Source organism: Talpa occidentalis, unplaced genomic scaffold, assembly GCF_014898055.3.
Source record: "Talpa occidentalis isolate TD23 unplaced genomic scaffold, MPIMG_talOcc4v2.1 talOcc4.16, whole genome shotgun sequence".
Taxonomy (NCBI): Eukaryota; Metazoa; Chordata; class Mammalia; order Eulipotyphla; family Talpidae; genus Talpa; species Talpa occidentalis.
Genome location: NW_023601653.1, coordinates 9,478,541 through 9,500,712, shown reverse-complemented (window position 1 = coordinate 9,500,712; position 22,172 = coordinate 9,478,541). Strand labels below are relative to the sequence as shown.

Here is a 22,172-nt window from a genome sequence, read left to right as displayed (position 1 = left end):
TGGTAAGTATGCCACGACCTCTCAACAAATGATGTCCCACTTCTGTCTCATTTGGGGTCTGGTTTGGAAATGGAAATGGCTGTGTGGTTGTTGACAAAGAGGCATGAAATGGGATGGACTCAAGGTTAAAGTAAAAAGTGAAATTATAAAATACAAGCTAATATGTATCTTCTTGGGAGTAGAGCAGGTCTTTCTGACTTGGCCACCTTAAAGGGCAGAATCAGCCACAGTAACTATGAGGCAGTGAAAATCTTATGCTACATAGATAAATAAATTTAAAGGGGAAAATGGCAAGCTATGGAGAATCACCTTCACTGTATATGACAGAGAAAGTATTTTAATTCCATAAGCAGCTCTTAAAAACCATTAAGAATAAGACAAGCACGCTATAAGACTCCCATCCACAAAAGGAAAGGTTGTAAGTGTAATACTTTCCTGCAAAGATATAAAAAAAAATGTGGGGAAAAATCCAATCTTTCAGGGGCAACCAAATAAATTTGAAACATTATGTTAAGAGATGATATAAAGTAGATAATGAGATAGTTTCTAGATTTAGCCTGCCTGAGTTGTTGCTTCTTACTGTGTGGTCTTGGGCAAGCTGCTGAAATTCTGTCTCGGTTTCCTCATCTGTCAGAGTAAGGGGAGAGGCTTGTGGTAAGGTTTAGCAAGTCGATACATATCACGCACTTGGAATAGCACCTTGACATTGAGAATGGCGATGAATGTTAGTTGTTACTATTCTCTATTAAACTGATAAGTATGATAATAGCCCGGGTTGTCAAAGGACAGGAGACAGGCATTCTTGTACATGGCGGGTAGGGTATAAATTGGTACAACTTTCTTGGAAGGCAATTTAGCATTGTGCATTAAACTCGCAGAAGACTGCATAGCCCTGGACCAAATTCCACTGTAGGAATTTTCCCCAAGGAAATAGGCAGTCAAATATATAAATAAATCTTTTAAAAGATGTTTTTCACAGTTGTGTACACTGGAAAGATTATGTCATACTGCACAGAAACTAAATATTCAACAACAATAGTTTTATTAAACAAATGACTGAACATCTATTCAGCAAAATTCTGTGTATTCATCAGTCGAAATAAGGAAAAACCACTCTAAAGGGCATTTTGGGAGCAATTGAATTATAAAATATATATTAGATGATGTTATTATGTCAATGCTCTTTCTTGGGTGTGATAATGGCCAGATAGTTCCTGGTAGGAGGTGCTATACGGTGCAAAGTGAATGATGCCTGTAGCTTACATTTAAATAGTTCAGGGGGGAAAAGAACGTATATCACATACACACACACACAGACTCACACACCTCTCTGAGAAAAGAGAGAGAGCAGCTGTTAGCATTGGTCAATAGTGAGAGTGGGTGAAAAGTGGGTGGCACGTTTATTTTATAAATCAGCTTTTCTGTCTGAAATGTTTCAAAATAAAACATTGAAAAAAGTAAGGAAACATTAAAGGACAGGCAAAAAAGTGATTCATTTTAATGAATTAATTAGTATATACGACGCGGCTTGATTTCTTTTGTTGAAACATTAGCATTAGATAAGAGTAGCTGAGATTTACTGTAAAGTTTCTATGTGCCAGGCACTTGTGTAATCTCATGTGGGCAAACCTCATGAGGTTGTGAGGCATGATTGTAAAAATATTATAAAACTCAATAGACAGAAATTCAGAGTTTAAGAACTAACCTAAAAAGTCCAGTTAGTGACCTATACTTAAAAGCAGCTCTTTATAACCTCAAGTCCACACTCTTCACTATACCATATTGCACTGAGAAAGGAGCAGAAGACTTCTATAGCTGCTGAAAATGATATTAGTAATAGCAAATAACTATTGATAAGGGATGTAAGGTAGGATATTGGTGAATATTTTAAGGTAGAACAAAGATGAATACTAGTTCTACAGGACAGAACAGGAGACCTGTGTATAGTTCTTACCAAACTGATAACATTTGCAATGGGCTTTGTAGGATGCACAGGAGTACAGTAAGCAAAACAAAACAAACCTCCACAAAAGGCACTTTTACTCATGAAGAGCATGAGTAAAGACACACAGTCTATTTGAGGAACTATAATTAGTGTGTGGGGATCGTGGGGACTGTGGGGGTAGGAGCCAGGGCAGATGGCAAGTAATGAGATTGGACATAGACCAATGCTGTTCCCTTCTGATGGCAACACGAGCTATCTTAGAAAAATGATCCAGGCAGCAGAGAAGAAGTGAGTCTAGATGGAAAATGAGATCATCCTGGGGAACAGTCCCAACAGGAGCTGATGAATACATTTTTACCAAGGTAAGGACAGCAAAGAGGACAGAATTGAAGCATCTTCCTCCGAAAGTTTGCAGCCTTACTTGGGACACTCTAGTTGAATCATGTCTTGAAATGTCTTCTTACCCACCCAAACTGGTCCTCTCCCTTCTCCTGTTCTGCTTTGTTTACTTTCTAGTCATACCAACTAACTTTCCCAGACTCCTTCACCCTCTGCTTCTTGGTAGGCATGGCCAATGGGAGGCACTGGCAGAAGATGGGGGCAGAAGATGAGGATAGAGCCTGGGGTTTTTCTGTTCCTCTCTGGTTCAGGTTACTATCCTGGCAGCACATGTATTTCATCCAAGAGCCCAAACTCTGCCTGGCAGTCCCTCCTGACATGGATCTACCCCTCCTTCTCAGCCTCCAATGTGGTTCTAGGTCCTATCAGCTGGCTTGGCTTCTGGGCTCTGGTAACCTCAGATTCTTCTCTGACCTTCTAGCCCTGGGCATGGCAGAAGCTTCTAGCCGATGCTACTTTCTAGACTGTCTCCTCCCTGTCCCATTTAGTTCCTCTGCTTCCATCCTCTGTAACTGATTCTGGCATTAGATTCCTTCAGGTTGAAACACCTAGAGTGGGTATATTTCCTGGCTGGAAGGCACTGCATTTCTCCAATTTTCAAATCCCACAAGGAGAAACACAGCAATTACTCAAGAGATATTCGATTCATTCCTGGCTTCGGATTCCAATGGTAATCTTCATTGCTTCACTTGTGTGAGGTCTGAAAGGAGGAGACGTGGAAGGGGAAGGTATGCTAATGCCTTCCTTTGGCTGCTTTGCTTGGGTTATAGTGTAGTTTCCACCTATCCATTTATTAATTCATTCAATTAACAGACAACGATTGAGTACCAAGTATGTGCAGTGAGTACCAAGTATGTGCAGTGATCTTCTCCTGTGAAGCTTACATTGCAGTGGAGGACTTTGGTGCACCAATAACCATGGATTCAAGACTGGCCCATTTTTCCAGTGTCACTGCCTGGAAATTCACCATCAGAATTTGCTTAACAGAGGGGACTTTCAGGTGTAAAATAACAGTAGCGGTGTTATTGAGAGGACAGATTCTGTGTGAAGACACCTATCCATCCAATCTAACAAGAATTTCTTGAGTCCCTACTATGTGCTATGTAATGGGGTTTACAGTAGTGAGAAAGACAAACAGGTCTGCATGCTGATTACATAGTTAAGTTGGAGTGATAGCTATTAAGGAAATAATAAGATGAAAATGTACTTAAAATCTGGGGTACATGCTCTGAAGGTACAGTGACTGTGCTATGGGAACTGAAAATAGGGGAACTTAACCTAAACCGGGTGCCTGCTGGTCACCTAAGATCTCTGCAAGTAAGTTAAGTGTTAAGCCCAGAGAGGTCAGGTGGATTGTGTGGCAGAGTTCTGGAGCAGTTTTCATTTGCCGTTGGATTTAACCCTCACACCAGAGGGTCCAGAGATTCAAGAAATGCACCTCTTGTTTTCTTATTGCCCTCTGAGTGCTTGTCACCAGCACTCTGAGATTTTAACAGACCAGATTTCTTGCTGATAATGAACTTGGAAGGATCTGCACCTCCTCCAGAGTCTCTCAATTAAATAAACTGTCCTCCTATGGATGAATGCTCCTGGTGGAGCAGACGTCTACATTTGTAGTAACCTTCATGATTGTTCACAAATATTCCAGTTCACTCTCTGAGTGCAGGTGAGATTGTACAAGCTCCTCTGATGTTAGATGTGGCCCCATGACTGGCTTTAGTCAAAAGAATATGAGCAGAAGTGATGTATTAATGCAATTCCCAGTGAACACTTGAAAAGTCAATGGTATTCTTATGTTCCCCACCTATTCCTTCTCCTTCAGTTTTGGAATTATGTGTTGAGATGGTATTTCCAGCAGCCAGGATCCCTAAGTGAATACTGTAAGTAGTGTAACCTTACTGACCCTCATTGCACATTGTAGACTAACCAAAAAAACACACCTTAGTTGTTTTAGGCCACTAAGATCTGGGGATTGTTTGTCACTGAGGCATAACCTAGCCTATCCTGACTGATGCAGGTCTCATCATGCATTCCCCCCTCTTCTCAGTGATGAATGACCAGTCACTTTTATTTTTTATTTTATTATTTTTTTAATATTTAAAGGGCAGGTTTATTAGGGGAAGGATAAAACAGTTAAAGACACTTGCATAGACACAAGCAGGCAGGAAGAGCTGCCCCAGAAGGGACAGATTTGCTAAGAGAGGCCTGCATGTTTGCAGGCGGGTGGCCTTGACAGTTCACAGGTAGGCAGGAAGGCTGCTGCCCTGCAGAGGGAGACAGTTGGTGAAAAGAGGCACCTGCATAGTCACAGGTGGGCAGACAGAGTGCTGCGACCAGTCGCTTTTAACTGGACATGCCAGGTATATCACACACCTTTTGTTGTGGACTCTCCCAACAATAATTTGAGATGAGCATTATTTCCCAATTTGACAGACAGGAGTCAAGAGCAACCACAGACAGGGTTGTAACTGGGTTTTGAACACAGGAAAGATGAACTCTACTGTGATGCTTTGCCACTGAGTCCACAGGCTGAGTCCCGACTCCTGCGAGAAAGAAGAGAGGTTTATGGAGCTTTATGGAACCAGGAAGAGGAGAGAACTTTTCTTGGATGATGCCCTTGACAATTTACATAAATTCTCTGGGTTCTGATGGGCAGGGGGTGAGTTGGTTCCGAATGACTGTGGTCCTGTCCCCCTCTCTTAGTCAATCCCGCAGGTCTGCTATTGTTTGGATCTCAGGGTGGTATGGCAGGTGTGCCAACATTGGTCTTCTATTGTTTTCAGGATTAAGCCCAAACTCCTGAAAATAACCCCAGGGGTCTGGCCTTCCTGGAGAGCCTCTTCTCTTACAAATCCCTTCCTCTGCCTCCGAGCAACACCCACCTTCTGCCAGTTCCTGCAAATGACTGTGTTCTCTCTCCTCCAGGCTTATTGCCCGTGTGATCTCTGCTTTGGGAGGAATATTTTTCATGCTGAGTAAATTCCTACTCGTCCTCAAAGTTTGAGCATCCCTGACATTTCTTCCTAAAGCCACCTCTGACTCACCCACTTGGGGTGAGGAATCCCAGCTTCGAATTCCATGACACTCTGGATGTCCCTATCAGAGCATGGTGCTGGTTCAGGGAGTGGGGTTTGGAGTTGGTAAGTCTGGGCTCAATTCTGAGGATGTTATGAGTAGTTACATGGAAAGTGCTTTAACCAGAACCTAGTTCTAAAGCACATTCTCAATAGCTGTTAGAGAGTATAATGACCATTATATTAATGGGGCCATTAGAAAATCCATGAGTGGAATCTGGGGGTCAGTGAACCCTAGAGAGTGTGTACTAATTGTAAACAAATAACATTTATGCACATAGGTTTGCTTTTCTGGGGAATGAGTTGGTAGTTTTACCAGTTTGTCCAAGGAGATGTGACCCCAAAGATGAGAAGAATCACTGCTGAGAGAGCCTTACCATCATTGGGGACTGCTCTGAGAGCCCCCTTATATGGACAGCTGCAGCTACACTCCTTGCCTAAAAGCCATCTTTCTGACACTCTTTGAGTTGTGTGAACTATCCACTGTGCACTTGAACAAGCTTTGGGTTGATACTGTGATTCTTTCCTTCAGGAGAAAGTTCCAAAGAAGAGAGCACATACACCCCCTTCTGATGTGTGGCTGACTGAAATTTGGGCAGGACTCATTAATAGTCTTCTACCTAGTAACAGAGTCTTCCACTCACAGTGCTGCCTGCATAGCAAAGGGATTGTTGCTGATCTTTACACACTGACTCTGCATTTTAGGAAATAGCTGATACCTGCAAGGGGTTTGCTCAGAAATGGTGCAGTGAAACACACACAATCCATTAATTCATAACTGCAACCCTCAAACTTCCTCTTTCCTGAAACCCAACACACTTGCAGCTCTTATTAACATCTATCTTTTGACTAAAAGTTCAACAAGGGGAGAGCCCAGAAGGGAGCTGAGCGCTCAGAGCGCCCCCTCTCCCACAACCCCCAGCACTGGCCTGGCCTGTAATAAAAGCTAACTACATGAGTAACCATTTCCAATGGTGGCCAGACACTGTTCAAATGATTTCACTTACTCCTCAGAGCCAGCCTATAGAGGCATGTGGTGTTATCATTCCCAATAAAAGATCAGGAACCAAGGCTCGGTGAGTCTTAGAGAGGTTATGGAACTTGCTCAGGATTACATAGCTGAGAAGTACTGGTGCCAGACTTCAAACCCAGTGACCTTGCTGCTCACTTTCCAAAGATGCTTAGGGAGCAGGTGACGAAGTACCCAACACAGGTAAGTCCAAATGAAGGGGGTTGACTCCCGTTTTCATTGCTGGTTTAGTTGCCATGCTTGCTGTCTGGTTTCTAGAAGGCTGAAGGACAAAGGATTACATTAGTGCTTTGATCAACTTCAGACAGACTTCAGAATAATGGACAGAAAATAATTTCATTTTCTTTTGAAAACAGCTTTTTTGGCTCTGATAAAAATTATACCTGTTTGTTGTAAACAGTACAAAGAGGAAAATTAAAATCACCACAGAACAAAATAAGAAGAAGGGGTAGGATTAGATTTTAAAAAACTACTTATAGCTATCATTTCCATTTTTTCAGGCAAGTTTACATACTTATATACATATTTAGCTCTATGTAAAGCACTTTGCATAAATGGGATCACATTATAAGTGCAATTGCAAAACCTATTTTCAATAATTTATTCATTCCCCAATATGTCATGGAAATAAAGATCACCATCACCAGTCTTTGTAATTGCCTAATATTTCCTTGTAGGAATTATTATAATCCATTTCATCTGCCTTTATTGAAAGATGCTTTGGTTATTTCCAAAGTCCTATGTGAAAACAACATTCCCAAGACTATTCTGCATAATTTTAAAAAATTCACAAGGACCACCTTGGGTAACATTAGAACATACAATTTCTGGGAAGGCACAAGCAATGCATGTTGACATTTTGATACATTTTGGCAAACTGCCCTCCCAGAAGATTGACCCAATTTATGTCCTATTGTGACTCCCATTCATCATGACCGCCTTTATAAATCTTGGCTAATCTGATAGGGAAAACAATCACAAGAATTTAATTCTTAGCTTTCCCCCTTATTTTTAAATCTCATTCTCTGTTTATTGCTCATTTTAATTTCTTAGAGGATAAGAGATAGAAGACTCCCAGCGATAAGGGAGAGTGTTATTTATGTACAAAGAGGTTTATCCCAGCTTTACCAGTTAGGAAACAGAAGCAGAGGCCTCCCTGGCGGCACAAGGGGTTAAGCACAGCACTGGGAAGTTATCTGCAGCCTCCACAGCAAGAGTTCAATCCCCAGCCAGAGAGCTACACACATGGTGCAGAAGACCTCTCCTGTCTTGCCTGCTGCTCCCCTCAGCAGTGTATTTCAGTGGATCCACCTGTTCTGCTTCCTGCTCTCTCTTTGGTGAATCCTCTCACCCCCACCCCCGCACCTCTGGCCTGTACCCCAGCTCTTGTATGCATAAATAAATCTTTAAAAAAGAAAACAGAAACAACCAAATGGGGAATCAACAGACCAATTAAGGTATAAGCATATTGAAATATTTGGTGGCCTAAAAGTTTTTGGGGTGAATATTTAACAGCATGGGAAAATGATTATAATATAAAGTTTGAGGAAATTTCTTGAGGACATAAATCAAAATGCAAAATAATTTATAGACTAATTCCAACTCTGTTAAAATATATATGTTGAGAAGAAAAAGAGAAAAATGAGAAGGAAAAATAAGAAGTAGTTAATATTGATGACCTTTGTGAGATGGGATTTTGGATTATTTAAATTTTCTTCTCCATCTTTTTTTTTTTTTTTTTTGCAGTCATGGGATTTTCTAAAAGTATGGGATCAATATTTTACATTTATGATTCTCAGAGTCTGGTGTCACCCACCTTCAGACACTTAACATTATTGTTAATGATTTACTTTGGTAAATGAGAGGGATGCAAGCTTTGGTTCATTCATAATACTAAGGGACACACTTGTGATCAGTGGGGCTGTGTTAGGGGACAAAAGTCCAGATTTCAGTTAGGAGTCCTCTGGAAGGTGAGAGGAGCATAAAAGGGAAGAGCATAAAAGGGAAGAACACATCTGATGAGATTTGGCAAATTCTCCTAGAGGAGGGGGCATTTCAGCCCAACCTTGAAAGATGAGCTGGATTTTATATGTAGCACTTGCGATTTTTTTTTCCTGACTCTATAAGAAATGTTTATTGCAGAAAATAAGAAAACATAGACGATAATAACAGAAATTTATAGGGTCATTATGTGTGGGACACCATTAAATTCCTGTACATAGAGAAATCTCACAAAGCTCCCCAAAACCTTATAAAGGCAGATGTGATTATTTTGTTCATTTCAAGGACAGGGTAAAGGAAATTCAAAGGGATTGAATGAATGAACTTGGGGTACATGATTAGAAAATTGGCAGAAAATTGGCAAATTGACAGGTACCATAGAAGAAAACAAGTCACTGTTAATTAAATCCATTACTTTAAGTCTCTTTTTCCCCCCTATACAAGAGGCTTTCGTGGGTTCTCTTGTTTTGGACACTCTACTGAGTGGTCGTAACTAAGCATCATCAGTAGGCATTGAAGAAAACTTCACAGTGATGGTAATCTTGGAGCTGAATCTTAGGGGATGCATTGGCCATGTGGAGGAGAGGATGCCATTGTGTTGAGCTGAGGGAATAATGTCTACAAAGGTGTGTCAGATGAACCAGCAAGTGATTTCAGGATGGTTAGAGCATACATGTTCATGTGTGTGCATGTATCTGTGTGTACCTCTGTAAATATGTGTGAGTGTATCTGTGTATAGCTGTCTATGTGAGTGTAATTATGTCCAGGAGGCTAGAGTGATAACATAGACAATAGAAAGGCAGGGGTCCGGGCATTAAAGGCCATGTATCCCTGTATTAGTTGGCTTTCCAGAAAAACAGAAAAAATAAAGATTTATGTGAGGAACTGGGTCATGTGAATACTGAGACCAAGAAGCCCCACAATTTGGTGTCTATAAGCTGGAGAACCAGAAAAACTGGTGGAATAATCCAGTTCAAGTTTGAGGACCTGAGAACCAGGAGAAGTGCTAATGTAAATCCCTATCCCAGGGCTGGAGGAGAGTAGATGGAGATGTTCCAGCTCAATCCGTGAGGCAGGAAATAGTGAAGACTTTTTTTTCCTTTATTCCTTCATGGCTGCTTCTGTTGGGCCCTCAACAGATTGGCTGATGCTCTGACTGCAATATACTGAGTCCATGAATTTAAATGCTAATTTCATTGGCAATACCCCTCAGGTACCCCCAGACACTATGTTTTAATCTGGCCAGCTGTGGGTCACTCAATTTGACACATTAAACTAATCATCACAATCTCTTATAAAAGGTTTAGAACAGTATGGAAAGAGAATCTGGAAATGAGTGAAGAAATCCCTGAAGGCCACCTAGTCAGTATAAACTTTTACTTATCTGGAAGGTGATTGGGAGGGAGACTTTGAATTTTTTCAAGAGAGGAATGGAAGATTCTTGGATTGCGTGGTTTGGAGAAGAGAAAAGCAGGAAAGGGGAAACCATTTTAAAAAGTGAGAGGTGATGAGCATATGTATCGGATGGTAGCTACAGGTGGTAGGAGTTTATTGGGGTGAAGGGATAGGTGGTTTTCAATTTCCACTCTGTGTAGTTGGTTTATTGTAGTGAAGGAAAGAGTGATGGTGGATTTGGGCTGACAGATATGGGGAACATACACCATATATTGGGTTATTTGGCAAAGCCCATAGTTGAATTTTCAAACCATTAGTTCAAAAGCATGTCCTTTCTTTCGCCCATTTTCAACAAATAATTACTGAGCACCTACTCTGTGCCAGACCCATGCCTGGGGAACTGCTGGCTCAGTGTGCAATCTAGACATCAATTAGACATAGGAGCCTAGCATTTGCTACAGGAGCCCCCAAATCAATAGCCTCAGAAGGGCAGAGCCCCACGAAAGCATCCAAGCAGGAATTGAGAGATCTGGGTTACTTTCCTGTAGGAGGGCTTTTCTGAACTGAGAATTCAGAAGAAGCTGGAAGATACTCCCCACCAAAGTGCCCAGGCACAGATAGTGGAAGCTGGAGCTCCCCAGAGAAGTAAGATTATGGTTCCTGCCCTGGTAGACGGGGACAAATAGAAGACAATGCCATTTGACACAAATGCAGCTAAGTCATACCTATGTCGTATCTTTCTTTAGTCAAAAAAGAAAACTCCCTGCAAGTTTACCCATTGAAAGGCAGAGTTGTCTGGAACCAGGATGACATACCTACCAGCATGACAAAGTGGGACCGGCACCTTCCCTTTGAAAGATGGTCCCAAAGCCCTCCGGGCAACACCAAGTTGTGCCAGGTGGCACAACTAATGTGCTCAGGTTGCAGGTGGCTTATATCTTGCGATTCACCCTCCCAGGACTGCTACCCTCCTAAGCCCTCTGCTCTCCTGATTTCTTATTTCCCTCCACGATAGCAGACTGGGACTGCCAAGTGGTCACATTAATTGGTTTGGGGCCCCAAAAGTGGAGGAGCTTGGAGCGGAAGGAAAAAACACCTTCATGTATTAAAGGCAGAGAAAGGAACGTGAAATGCAGGATCAGAAAGCGACCCCAGGCCAGACCCCTCGTAAACCACTGGGGGGAGCACACCTCGCTGGGTGGTTGAGAGGGTCACCTGCCCAACCTGCCACCCCTGCCCCCCGGTGTGGCACTAAAGCCGAGGGGCCGGGATAGCAGTCAAGGGGGCAGGACCCTCGCCTCGACGCCGCCACAGCACCCCTTCCGCCCCCTGGTCCCAGGCCTCTGCTCCCCACTTCCTGCAGCCTCGGTCAAGGCCGGGGGCGTGTGTGAGGGGCGGGGCTGCATGGAGCCGAGGAATAAAAAAAGTAATTAGCATCCTCACACCCCATTGGCTGTCCGCCGGCTCTGCTTTACATACGCCCGCCCCGCCGGCCGCCCGGGGTTTGCGGGCTCGGGCAGGGTTTGCCGCGGACGCGCCGGCTGCTGCGCTTCGGTGCGGGGCGCGCGGGCGCGGAGCGGGCCTGGGCCGGGAGCCGGAGCCGGAGCCGGCGCGCCTGGCCGCGGAGCTGCTGCGGCGGTGGCCCCGGGGTGCTTCCCTCCCGCGAGCACGGCGGCCGGCGCCGGACGGCTTCTGCGTTCAGCCGGGCCGGGGAGGCTCCGGCCAGACACTTTAATTCCATCCTGCCAGAAAGGGGCGAGTCCCATCTTGAGCTTTCCGCGCAGCCTGGCTCGCTCCTCCGTGCGCCTCGGCTTCTGCCCGGCCTCCGGGAGATGAGTCCTGGGTCTGCCCTGCGTGCTCCGGCGGCGTCGGTTCCGAGCGGCGGCCCAAAGTAGTGACACTTGCTGGGAGCCACTGCTGGAAAAGTGAGCCGAGGCGGCGCGAGCTCGGCTCTCCTTGCGCCCGGGCGCCGGCTGCCTCTTGCTCTGCCTTCCCCTCGGCTCCCCGGCGGCCGCAGCATGAAGTGGCGCAGCGATGGCCAGGAGAGGTAAGAAGCCGGTGGTGAGGACGCTGGAGGATCTGACGCTGGACTCGGGTTATGGTGGCGCGGCGGACTCGGTGCGCTCCTCCAACTTGTCCCTGTGTTGTTCCGACTCGCACCCGTATGGCGGGAGCTGCTGGCCGCCTCTAGCTGACTCCATGCACAGCCGGCACAACAGCTTTGACACCGTCAACACTGCCCTGGTGGAGGACTCCGAGGGGCTGGACTGCGCCGGCCAGCACTGCTCGCGGCTGCTGCCGGACCTCGACGAGGTCCCCTGGACCCTCCAGGAGCTGGAGGTGCTGCTGCTGCGCTCGCGGGACCCCCGGGCAGGCCCGGCGGCCCCCGGCGGCCTGCCCAAAGACGCGCTGGCCAAGCTGTCCATGCTGGTGAGTCGGGCGCTGGTGCGCATCGCCAAAGAGGCGCAGCGCCTGAGCCTGCGCTTCGCTAAGTGCACCAAGTACGAGATCCAGAGCGCCATGGAGATCGTGCTGTCCTGGGGCCTGGCGGCTCACTGCACGGCGGCCGCGCTGGCCGCGCTGTCCCTCTACAACATGAGCAGCGCCGGCGGCGACCGCCTGGGCCGTGGCAAGTCGGCGCGCTGCGGCCTCACCTTCTCCGTGGGCCGCGTGTACCGCTGGATGGTGGACAGCCGCGTGGCGCTGCGCATCCACGAGCACGCCGCCATCTACCTGACTGCCTGCATGGAGAGCCTCTTCCGGGACATCTACTCGCGGGTGGTGGCCTCCGGGCTGCCCCGGAGCTGCAGCGGCTCCGGCCCCGGCTCCAGCTCCGGCGCAGGCCCGGGCTCCGGCCCCGGCGCGGCCCCTGCAGCGGATAAGGAGCGGGAGGTGCCCGGAGGGGGAGCGGCGAGCGGTGGCGCCTGCAGCGCAGCCAGCAGCGCCAGCGGGGGCAGCAGCTGTTGCGCCCCGCCGGCCGCCGCTACGGCCCCGGCAGCCCCGCCGGCCGCTGCTGCTGCGGCTGCTGCTGCGGCTGCGGCCGCGGCCGCCAACCACCACCTTCACCACCACCACGCGCTCCACGAGGCGCCCAAGTTCACCGTGGAGACGCTGGAGCACACGGTCAACAACGACTCCGAGATCTGGGGGCTCCTGCAGCCCTACCAGCACCTCATCTGCGGGAAGAACGCCAGCGGTAAGTGGCAGCGCGGGTGCCGCCCCCGCGCGCCCGGCGCAGCCAACTCTCGCCCCAACTTTGCTCGGCGCCCCCTCCCGCGCCTTTCCGGCCACACGCTGCTGTCCCAGCGCTCTGAGAACACCGCGCCGGGGGCGGGGGGAACCTGTCACTTCCCGCCCGCCCTGGGGAGCCGCGCGCTGCGCGCGACGCGTGCCGGTTCCCACGTCCGGGAGCGCGCGGTCGGGGCTCGCGCGCGCGGCGGGGTGGCGGCTGCCTACCGCAGGCGGTGGGAAGAAAAACACCACCCTTTTGGGGGGGGGGGCAGGCTTGCAGTCTTTCACGCCCAGTACATATTTTTGTCGGAGCCTGTTTGTTTTGACCTTGAAGATGCCAAATTCCCGGGCGCACAAGTTTGGCACGCTGCAACTAGGGAGGAGGCGCATGCCTCTTCCCACCGCCCCTTTCCAGCACTTCCCTGCGCCCTCGGGGGGCACTGTGGGTGCGCCCGTGAAGGAGAGGCCGGAAGGGTTGCGCGGTTGAGAGTTGGCTTGGCCTAGAGCAAGTGGGGAGAGGTGTGTGTGGCGAGAGGGTGGAACGAGGAGGCTGTTACAGGTCCCAAGTTTTTCCGGGGCAGTTTTGGGGGGCCGGAGCGCACTGCTGGTGGCTGCGGAGCAGGGGACAGCCCTCGCCCGCGATTCTGGCCGCCCTGCGCTCGCTGCTCGGGATTCCCGGCGGCTGGGAGTTGCAGCTGACACCACTTGGTCTGAGTAGCGCCACGAGGGACTCTGGCTGGATGGGGGGTGGGGGGGCTGGCGAGGGTTGTCAATTTAGGAGGTAGCTGTCAGCAGCTTGTCTTTCCCTCGCGCGCACCCCTGTTTGGAGGCCGGAGCTCCAGGGGGTGTGAACGTGCAGTTCTGGAGCCGAGGGGGGCGGGGTGCGGGGCCCTCTTGTTTTCGAGAGATGGAGCTGGCGGTCCTGCCAGTCTGCGAAAGCCGACGCTAGACACTTCAAAGCTTCAATTTTCCACAGGAAATGGTAGAAGGGTAACTGGAGACTCTAAAAACGAAATAAAACTTTGTTCATACTCGGCGGTTTGGCCAGAGATTGCGTGGTTGGAGCTGAAATGCAGCCTCACTGGGCAGATTTCATTCATGTCGCTGCCTGCCGGCTTCCCGGGGGCTGAACGCGAGATGCGGTGGGCGCGGCCCGGCCACTGGGGGTGCCAAGTGTGTGTCTGACTGTGTGCGTGTTTGTGAGCGCCTGCCGGTGAGTGTGAGCCGGAGCGGGCAGGAGCAAGCAGGCGCGCGGGCCGCTGGCTCCAGCAGAAGCCCTTTGGGAACCGACCCTCTAGCCCTGGGTGCCTTCACCTGGCTTAGATCATAGTTGGGGGAGGGGAAGGAAGGAGCCCAGCTTGTGTGTGTGTGTGTGTGTGTGTGTGTGTGTGTGTGTGTGCGCGCGCGCGTGCATGTGCGGTGGGGGCCCCATCGCGACTTCCGCGGGAGCTCTGCAGGAGCCCTTCCCCCTCTGCTGCGGGTCGGGGGCGCAACCCCTAAAGAGAGGGAATCTGAGCGGCTCTGCACTCCCTGCCCTGCGTTCCAATGGGAAATCCTGTCGACTAGGAAACATCTGGGAGGAGGCAGTGATCTCAGAGGGGGAGGGTTCACCTGCACCCCAGGAGCACTGGACTGGATTGTTCTTTGTTTGGAGCCCACCCCACCAAAAAAACCGCAGAGGGCCTGCTCTTTCCACCATGTGCACCCGCTGCACCTGTTCTCACTTTCCCTAATTACAATCATCCTTTACTCATACCGGCCCTCAAACCCTTGCTCTGCTTGATGCCGCCTTCTCCCCACCCCCTTAGTGGGATCTGTCTCCTCTGAGAGGAGGGGCCTGCAGTGTGGGGATCTGGGCAGCCTGCTCACCTCGCTCTTTGCCCTCTCTTGAAGTTAGGACTTTGGGTGCGCACTCCCTTTTCTGAGCCTCGGTCTCCTCTTCTGTAAAATGGCCTAGATAGCTAACACATGCCCCAGGTCTCCTTGCGGCTGTTTGTGTTAGTAGCTGCTTGCAGTTTTTCAAATTCGTTTTACTTTTATGATCCCTAATGTCTTTTATTTTATTTTTTTTAAAGGTTTGTTTGTGCATACAAGAACTGGGGTACAGGCCAGAGGTGCAGGTGAGAGGATTCCCTGGAGACAGAGTGGGGAGCAGAACAGGCAGACTGGCTGAAATCCACTGCTGAGGGGAGCAGCGGGTGAGACAGGAGAGGTCTGCTGCACCATGTGGGTAGCTCCCTGGCAGACTGGGGATCGAACTCGTGCTGCAGTGGCTGCAGATAGCTTCACAGTGCTGTGCTTAACCCCTTGAGCCGCCAGGGAGGCCCCCTTAATGTCTTTTAAAGGCAGTTTTTTGTTTATCCTCTTTAGAGTAAGTATAATTTAAGGAAGAAGCCCGCTGAGTTGGTTTTGGGCAGGGTGAGTGTGTAGTGGTTGGGGCTCACTGCCATCACAGCCTTTCCCACACCACAGAGCTTAACTTCGGAGCTTCAGGGCCCTTTAGCCGTTTCTTGGTATGAGATATACTATAATTTCTTTGTTATCTCTTCATTTCTTCTCCTTAAATTTGTTTAAAATGGCAGGTCACTATACAGAAGACCTAAAGAATGAATGATTCATTTCTTAGAGATCTGAAACATACATTAAACATCAAACCTATTTCTTAAAGACTATTTGCATGGCAGTCTTTCTGATCTGCCAGCCTTATTAAGGAGCTCATGCCTTACATAATTGATTTTTCCCTCTTTAAGCCAATCACATCAGTTATTCATTCATTTGTGAATGCATTTGTTCATCAATATGTATTGAACAGCTACTAAATCTAGGAACTGAGCAAGTACTGAGTTACAAAGGCAGTAACAGCCAGCATTAGTATCCAACTGATGCTAGATGCTGCTAATAGTAGTAGAATCCGTTACTATTCTGTATGTTGACTCAGGTGATCTTCAACATTCCCTTGAAAAGGTACGACTGTTACCCCATTGTGCAGAGGAGGAAACTGAGGCATAGGGCACTTAAATGTCTTGCTCTTTAGTGACACTTCCCTGCACTCAGGCCATGCTACCTGCCCTTCATGCCCTACACCATTGCACAGAGACCCTTCATAGCTGACATTCCTCCTGGCCCAATTTATATACCTTTTCTTCCTGCCTAGTTGAATAGGGTGATACCAGATTTCATGTTTATTTATCTTCTGCCAAGCCTTAGAGAGGGCCTGCCACACAGCTGGAGTGCCTGAGATACCTGTTGAATTGAGCGAGCTATTATACCATGGTATGCAATGATATCTTTAAAGAAGCTGATGTCTTTTCTTGAATCGTCTCAAATGTCAAGTCATTCTACCTTGGTTGCCCCTTCTTACTGCCATCTCTGCACTTGCTCACGCTTTTCATTTGCTGCTTTTAAACTGAGGAATCATGACACAAACTACATGGACTCCACACAGAAAGCAAAAGGTCACTGGCTGTAAGTGAGGGGGCTTAGGGTTCAGGAAAATCACATGTATGGGCTTAGGGCATGGACTTTGTGGTAACCATTTTGTCCTTTAGGGCTGTTTTCTTATGCTTATTTTCAGCTCATTTGAAGATCTGAGATGATAGTATAGAATTTTAACTCAGTTCCTCTTCCCCATCAAATAATTCATTGTAACTCCATCAGGGATTGACCCCAGGGGCGTAACTCCACTGCCAAAGTAGTAAAAATATTGTCTTGGTCAAAAGAAGGTAGCTCATTTCATTTGTTGTATTATTTTTTAAAGGCATCTATAGTGAAGGGGCACTAGAGAACTTTCTGGGGTAATGGAAATGTCCCTTTATTGATAGGGTGTAGCTTTAGAGGTCCGTTCATATTGTATCATATCTTTAAGATCTGTGTGTTTCCTGGATTGTAAAATATACTTTCATAAAAAAAGAAATACCCTCCCCCCAAAAGCCATAAACATCTTTGAGTGAAATCTTGTTTTAAATATAGAAAGAGGGCCTCCCTGGTGGCACAGGCGGTTGAGCACCTCACTGTGAAGCTGTCCACAGCCTCTGCAGTGCGGGTTCCATCCCGGCCAGCGAGAATCCCACATGGCATGGCAGACCTCTCCTGTCTGTCTCGCCCACTGCTTCCCTCAGCAGTGTATTTCGTCAGTCTGCCTGTTCTGTTCCCCGCTCTGTCTCTGGTGAATCCTCTCACCCTCCCGTGCATCTGGCCTGTACCCCGGTTCTTGCATAAAAATAAATAAATCTTAAAAAAAAAAAGGTGACATCTGAAGCCATCTGCTCTGCGTGAGTTACTCAGTCTTACTGGATGTCTCCCAGGTATTAAGGAGGTATAGATATTTAAAAAATAAATATAGAAAGAATTTTAAGGAAAACTGAAAGAGGCAAGATCTAATTTGGAATCATGGTTCTGCTTCTGTGTAGCAAGTGAATTAATTTTGCTGAATTTGGTTTTCTTAACCTGTACAGTGAGGATTATCCTCCACCTAACCCCCCCTCAAAAAACATAAAAAACTCAAACTTACCACATAGGGTGATTTAAAGAATTAAATCAGATCAAGTATGTGAAAATACCTGCCACATAGTAGGCACTAGATAATAATGGCTTCTTATAAAAAAGATTATTCCTACTGGTGATAATAATAATACTTTGGGGATTTTAAATAGTCTTTTTCATTTTGGGGATCCCCAGTCACTTTATAAACATTAATTAACATGAGCCCTTGCCTCACCAACACTGGCTTGGTGGGTAGTGTTGGTTTTTAGGTCTGTTGCCCCATACATTCTGCTTCTGCACAAAGTGCTTACTCAGCAGTCAAACCCCAAGTTGGTTGGCTATTCCATGGTGCAGTGTGGCTGGGCAAAGATGTCATAAAGGAAGCCTAGCTGCTTATGAAGAACAGCAAAAGTTATCTCAAGAGCCAGCCACAACAGTGTTGTGTGCTCACAGAGCACGGTTTTAATTAACTGGCTCAGTGTAAATTAAAACTTGGAATTTGGGTCAGTGGCAGGTTATTTGGTTTTCTGTGCAGATGTGTCAGTTTAGTGTTGGGGCAGGTGCAGGTAGGGGGTTTCCTGGAACATAAATTTAAAATAGCAGTACAGTAAATCAATGGGGGGCCAGCCTGAAGACCTGGGGGGACTGGTGAAGGGTGGGAGGCTGAGGGTCTTTGAATAGGAGGTAGGCCTCTAGTTCTGGGCCTGCTGTTATCTGTGACCTTGAACTAGACACCCAAATCTATAAAATGGGCCTGACTATCATCTACTGAGAGGCAAATATAAAATACTGGTTGATTTTGTTTTTGTTTTTTGGGTTTTTTTTTACAGCCTGAAAGGAGCAGGCCTCTTTTATTTATTTTTTTTTTTTGCTTCAAAAGTATCTTTTATTGACACCACGATCCATTGTATTTGATTTTGGCTCTTTTTAATCTCTTCCAATGTTGGGCAGCCCCTCTGACCTTTCTCCCCAGGGAACTGTCAGTTTTAAAGTACCTGAGAAAGTTGTCATGTATGATGCCCCATTTTATGGATTTTTCTGATTGTTTCCTCCTAAGTAGACTCAGTTGAGAGCTTTGTTAAAACCCCAGAGGTGACACTGGTTGATTTTGGACTTAGACATACACGTAACTTGCAGTTTCCCCCTCTGTAAATAGATATTGTAATAATAGTAGCGTCACTGGCATAGTGTTTATTACGTGTCAGGAACTGTTTTCATCATGACAGTTATGTTAGCTACTATCAAAGACAGCCCCCAAATCTCAGGAGCTTAACATAATATAAGGTCTGATTGGGAGAGGAATGGTGTGAGTATCCAGACTGATGGTACTTTTGTTTTCTTTATTGTCAACACATGACCTTCAGAGTCTTCCTTGGACATTCATCCAGCCAAGAGGAAGAAAAAAATGTGTGGAGAGTCTTGAGAAAGCTATTATGGGCTAAGCCTGGAAGGGACCAATGTCACTTGTGCCCACATATCATTGACCAGAGGTGTCCTTGTTCTGTACAATCACTGCTTCCAACCTGAAGTTCAGAATTTTGTTGTGAAACTCTGTCCTATCAGTTGGAGCAAGCATGGCCCGTATGGCTTATGAATCCATGAGCGAAAAGAGGCATGGTATCTGCCACTCTATGCCCATGTCCCCTGTTGGAAGGTAACTCATTTGGAAAAGGCAACAGTGGAAGAGACATAGAAGTCATTGACTTTTAGCAGCTATGACATACCCCCCAAGCAGCCACGATGTGGTCATGCCCTAGAAATGGATAAGGTTCTTTGCTTAAACACTGATTCTGTTCTCTGGGAGGAATGTCCTGGTTCATTGTTCTCCATACTCCTAGCTCTGCTGCTGGAAGGATTTTCTTTCTTCCTTATTCTTCTTTGTCTCAGCTGAAGTGGATCTTGAGAAGTATGACTTTCTGGACCTTCTATAGGAACTTTTAGGGGCCCAAGGATTCTTTTAATGTTGTGAGGACTTTGAAAATCCAGGCTTGCAGATTTGCCAATGCAATTTCCTCCACAGCTCAGTAGGATTTTCTTCTATGATATCTGGTATGCCAGTATCCAGTATCCACACCCAAAGTTATTTCCTATACCTAATTCTTAGGCTTGGGTGATTCCTTCACTTTCTTAACTCCGTACCTCTATTTCTCTCTCAATTTAATGGCAGCCCCCTTGAGGCCATCAGACTTAGGTACAAAAATTGTACCCGTCACCTGATATTTCACTTAAAAGTCTTCTCAATTTTTATTCTGTTGTTTGGGGTCAAGCAATAGTTGCTTTTCCCCTTTTCTCCACTATTGCTTTCCAAGTTTGCTTGCAAACTAGCTACTTCATGCCTGGACTCCTCTCTTTTCCTAATACCTTGCTAAACTCAGCCAGGAATAATCAGCAAACTCTATTACCATTCTTTTTTCAAACATCTTTCTTCTAAAGTTGATAGACTAACTAGGCATCCATTCTGCCTTCCAACTGATCACAGCTGACTGTTCAACCATTTTATTGCTGTATAACATAGTCTCCAATTTCCCAGTCTCTATTATCATAACCCACCATCTGACCTCTAAGCCAATGTCACAGATTTAAGCATACCCCACTTCTGGTATCAATTTCTTTATTACTTATCTGATGCTGTGGCAGCAGATAAACCCTAACACCTTGGTGGCTAAACACAGAAATTGGTTTCTTATTCATGTTGAGGGCAATTCACAGCACTGGAGGGAGGCTCTCTGTTCCATAGAAGCTGATGGAGGTGCTGCCCTCTGGAACTTGTGACTCCCAGGAACTTCTCTGATTGGAGATGACAAGAATGTGGAGAGTTGGGGGGGGTGTGTCTCTTTCTATAGGACAGTCCTGCATGTGGGCATATTAGTTCCTTGCATATTACAATGACCAGAACTCATTCATGTGGCCTCAACTGGATACAAGCGAACTGGGAATTATGGTCTCTGGAAAAGACAGCTACTTCCAGCCACAGTTTTACACTATTAGAGGGCCATAAATTGTGACAGAGACACCTCTGCCACCATATTTTAACTATTTTCTCCTTCTTCATCACCTCCTCCTTCCTTCCTTTTATTATTATTTCCATTTTACATATTACAAAGTTTAGGAACAGAAAGTTTAAAGAATTTGCCTAAGGTGACATAGGTAGCTTGAGGTTGGGTCAGATTTAAACCCAGGCAATCTGGCTCTGGACTGCCTCATGGGATGTTTGTGAAGATGGAGACAATATAAAAACCATAAATATGTAATGAATGCAAAGTGTTTTTCTCCTTAGTCTCCTGTCAAATACGTATTAACAACTGTTATCCTTTATCTTTATTATTACTGTTATCATCATTCTATACTGGAAGTGGAGCACTCTAGGGATTAACAGGGAATCAGTGGGAAGCGCTCAGGATGGGCAAACCATGAATCCCAAAGAGTGGGCACTCCAGGTAGCTGGTATTATGTGCCTGTCTTCTTCCACCAGCACCCCCGGTACCCACAAGGGGTACCCACAAGGGGTACTGGCAGTTGCTGTGTCAGTTGACCTGTTTGCTCTTTCACACACACACACACACACACACACACACACACACACACTTCATTGAATCTTCACACCATTCTTGTGAAGTGTGTGTTTCTTATCCCCACTTTACTGGGGAGGAAACTGAGTCTCAGTTCAGTGACTGGCTCCCGATGCCCCCTACTAAGGGGTAATGTTGGGATTGGTGCCCCAGAGCCTGTGTCCTGAATGGCTACAGCACAGCATTGAAATCTGGTTTAAATGAGCCTCTAAGTCGATCCCAGAAGAATTCCATTGTAGCCGAGGGGTGTGTGGGGTGGCATTTGGGGCTTACCTTGGCACTGGTGGTCATCATAGTCGATGATCATCTTTGTATATAATATGTGGTCACAGAGTTTTTAGCTCCCACCCGCTTCCCCTCCTGGTTGCCCTGGGTGTCAAGATCACCTTATAGCCTTCTCAGCTGAGACCTTGAGCAGTGGGTGGCTTCGTATTCTCCAGGGGATGGTTCGGTCCACACCCTGTGTAACTGGGTAGGAAACACAGCCTTCTCACTAGAATTGAATGCAGGCATCTGTGGTGTTGTAGAGAATTTGTCCTGATCCTCCCTGAGAATTGTAAAACTTGGATTTTTTTCAGACTATGGATTTATATGGACCAAGGTTCAAATTCTGACTCCACCACCTCTAAGCCAGGTGTCCATGGGCAGGCCAGTGACTATTTCTAAACCTCAATTTCCTCCTCTGTTAAATGAGGACAATGCTAATTCTCCCTCTTGGGGCTCCTGGGAGATTAAAGTGAGTTAATTCATGTAAAAGTCCTTGGAATAATATTGGATGCATCATAAATTCTCAATGTCTGTTAGCAATCATCATCATTATCATCATCATCATCATTATCATCATCATCAAGTGCTTAAGAAGTGCCTGCCTCCTTGCTTAAAGATCTGCTCCCTGAACCCTGCTTCATTCCCTTACTAGCTATGTGATAAGAGGCAAGTTACCTAGCCTCTCTGTGTCTCAGGTTTCTTTAATGAAAATAATAGTAAAAGCTAAATCTTAAGGTTTACTAAATCTTTAGCTTTAGTAAAAGCTAAATCTAATTTTA

At 46.6% G+C, this 22,172-nt stretch overlaps 1 protein-coding gene across 1 annotated transcript in view; it reads left to right on the top strand.

Moving 5' to 3' along the window:
- The first annotated feature begins 11,498 nt into the window (after positions 1 to 11,498).
- ABTB3 (ankyrin repeat and BTB domain containing 3) overlaps positions 11,499 to 22,172 on the top strand; it is a 239,971-nt gene continuing 229,297 nt past the window's right edge. The window contains exon 1 of the mRNA XM_054696080.1: positions 11,499 to 13,040. Coding sequence (XP_054552055.1) covers positions 11,879 to 13,040 — 1,162 coding nt within the window. The 5' untranslated portion in view covers positions 11,499 to 11,878. The remainder of the gene's footprint in view (positions 13,041 to 22,172) is intronic.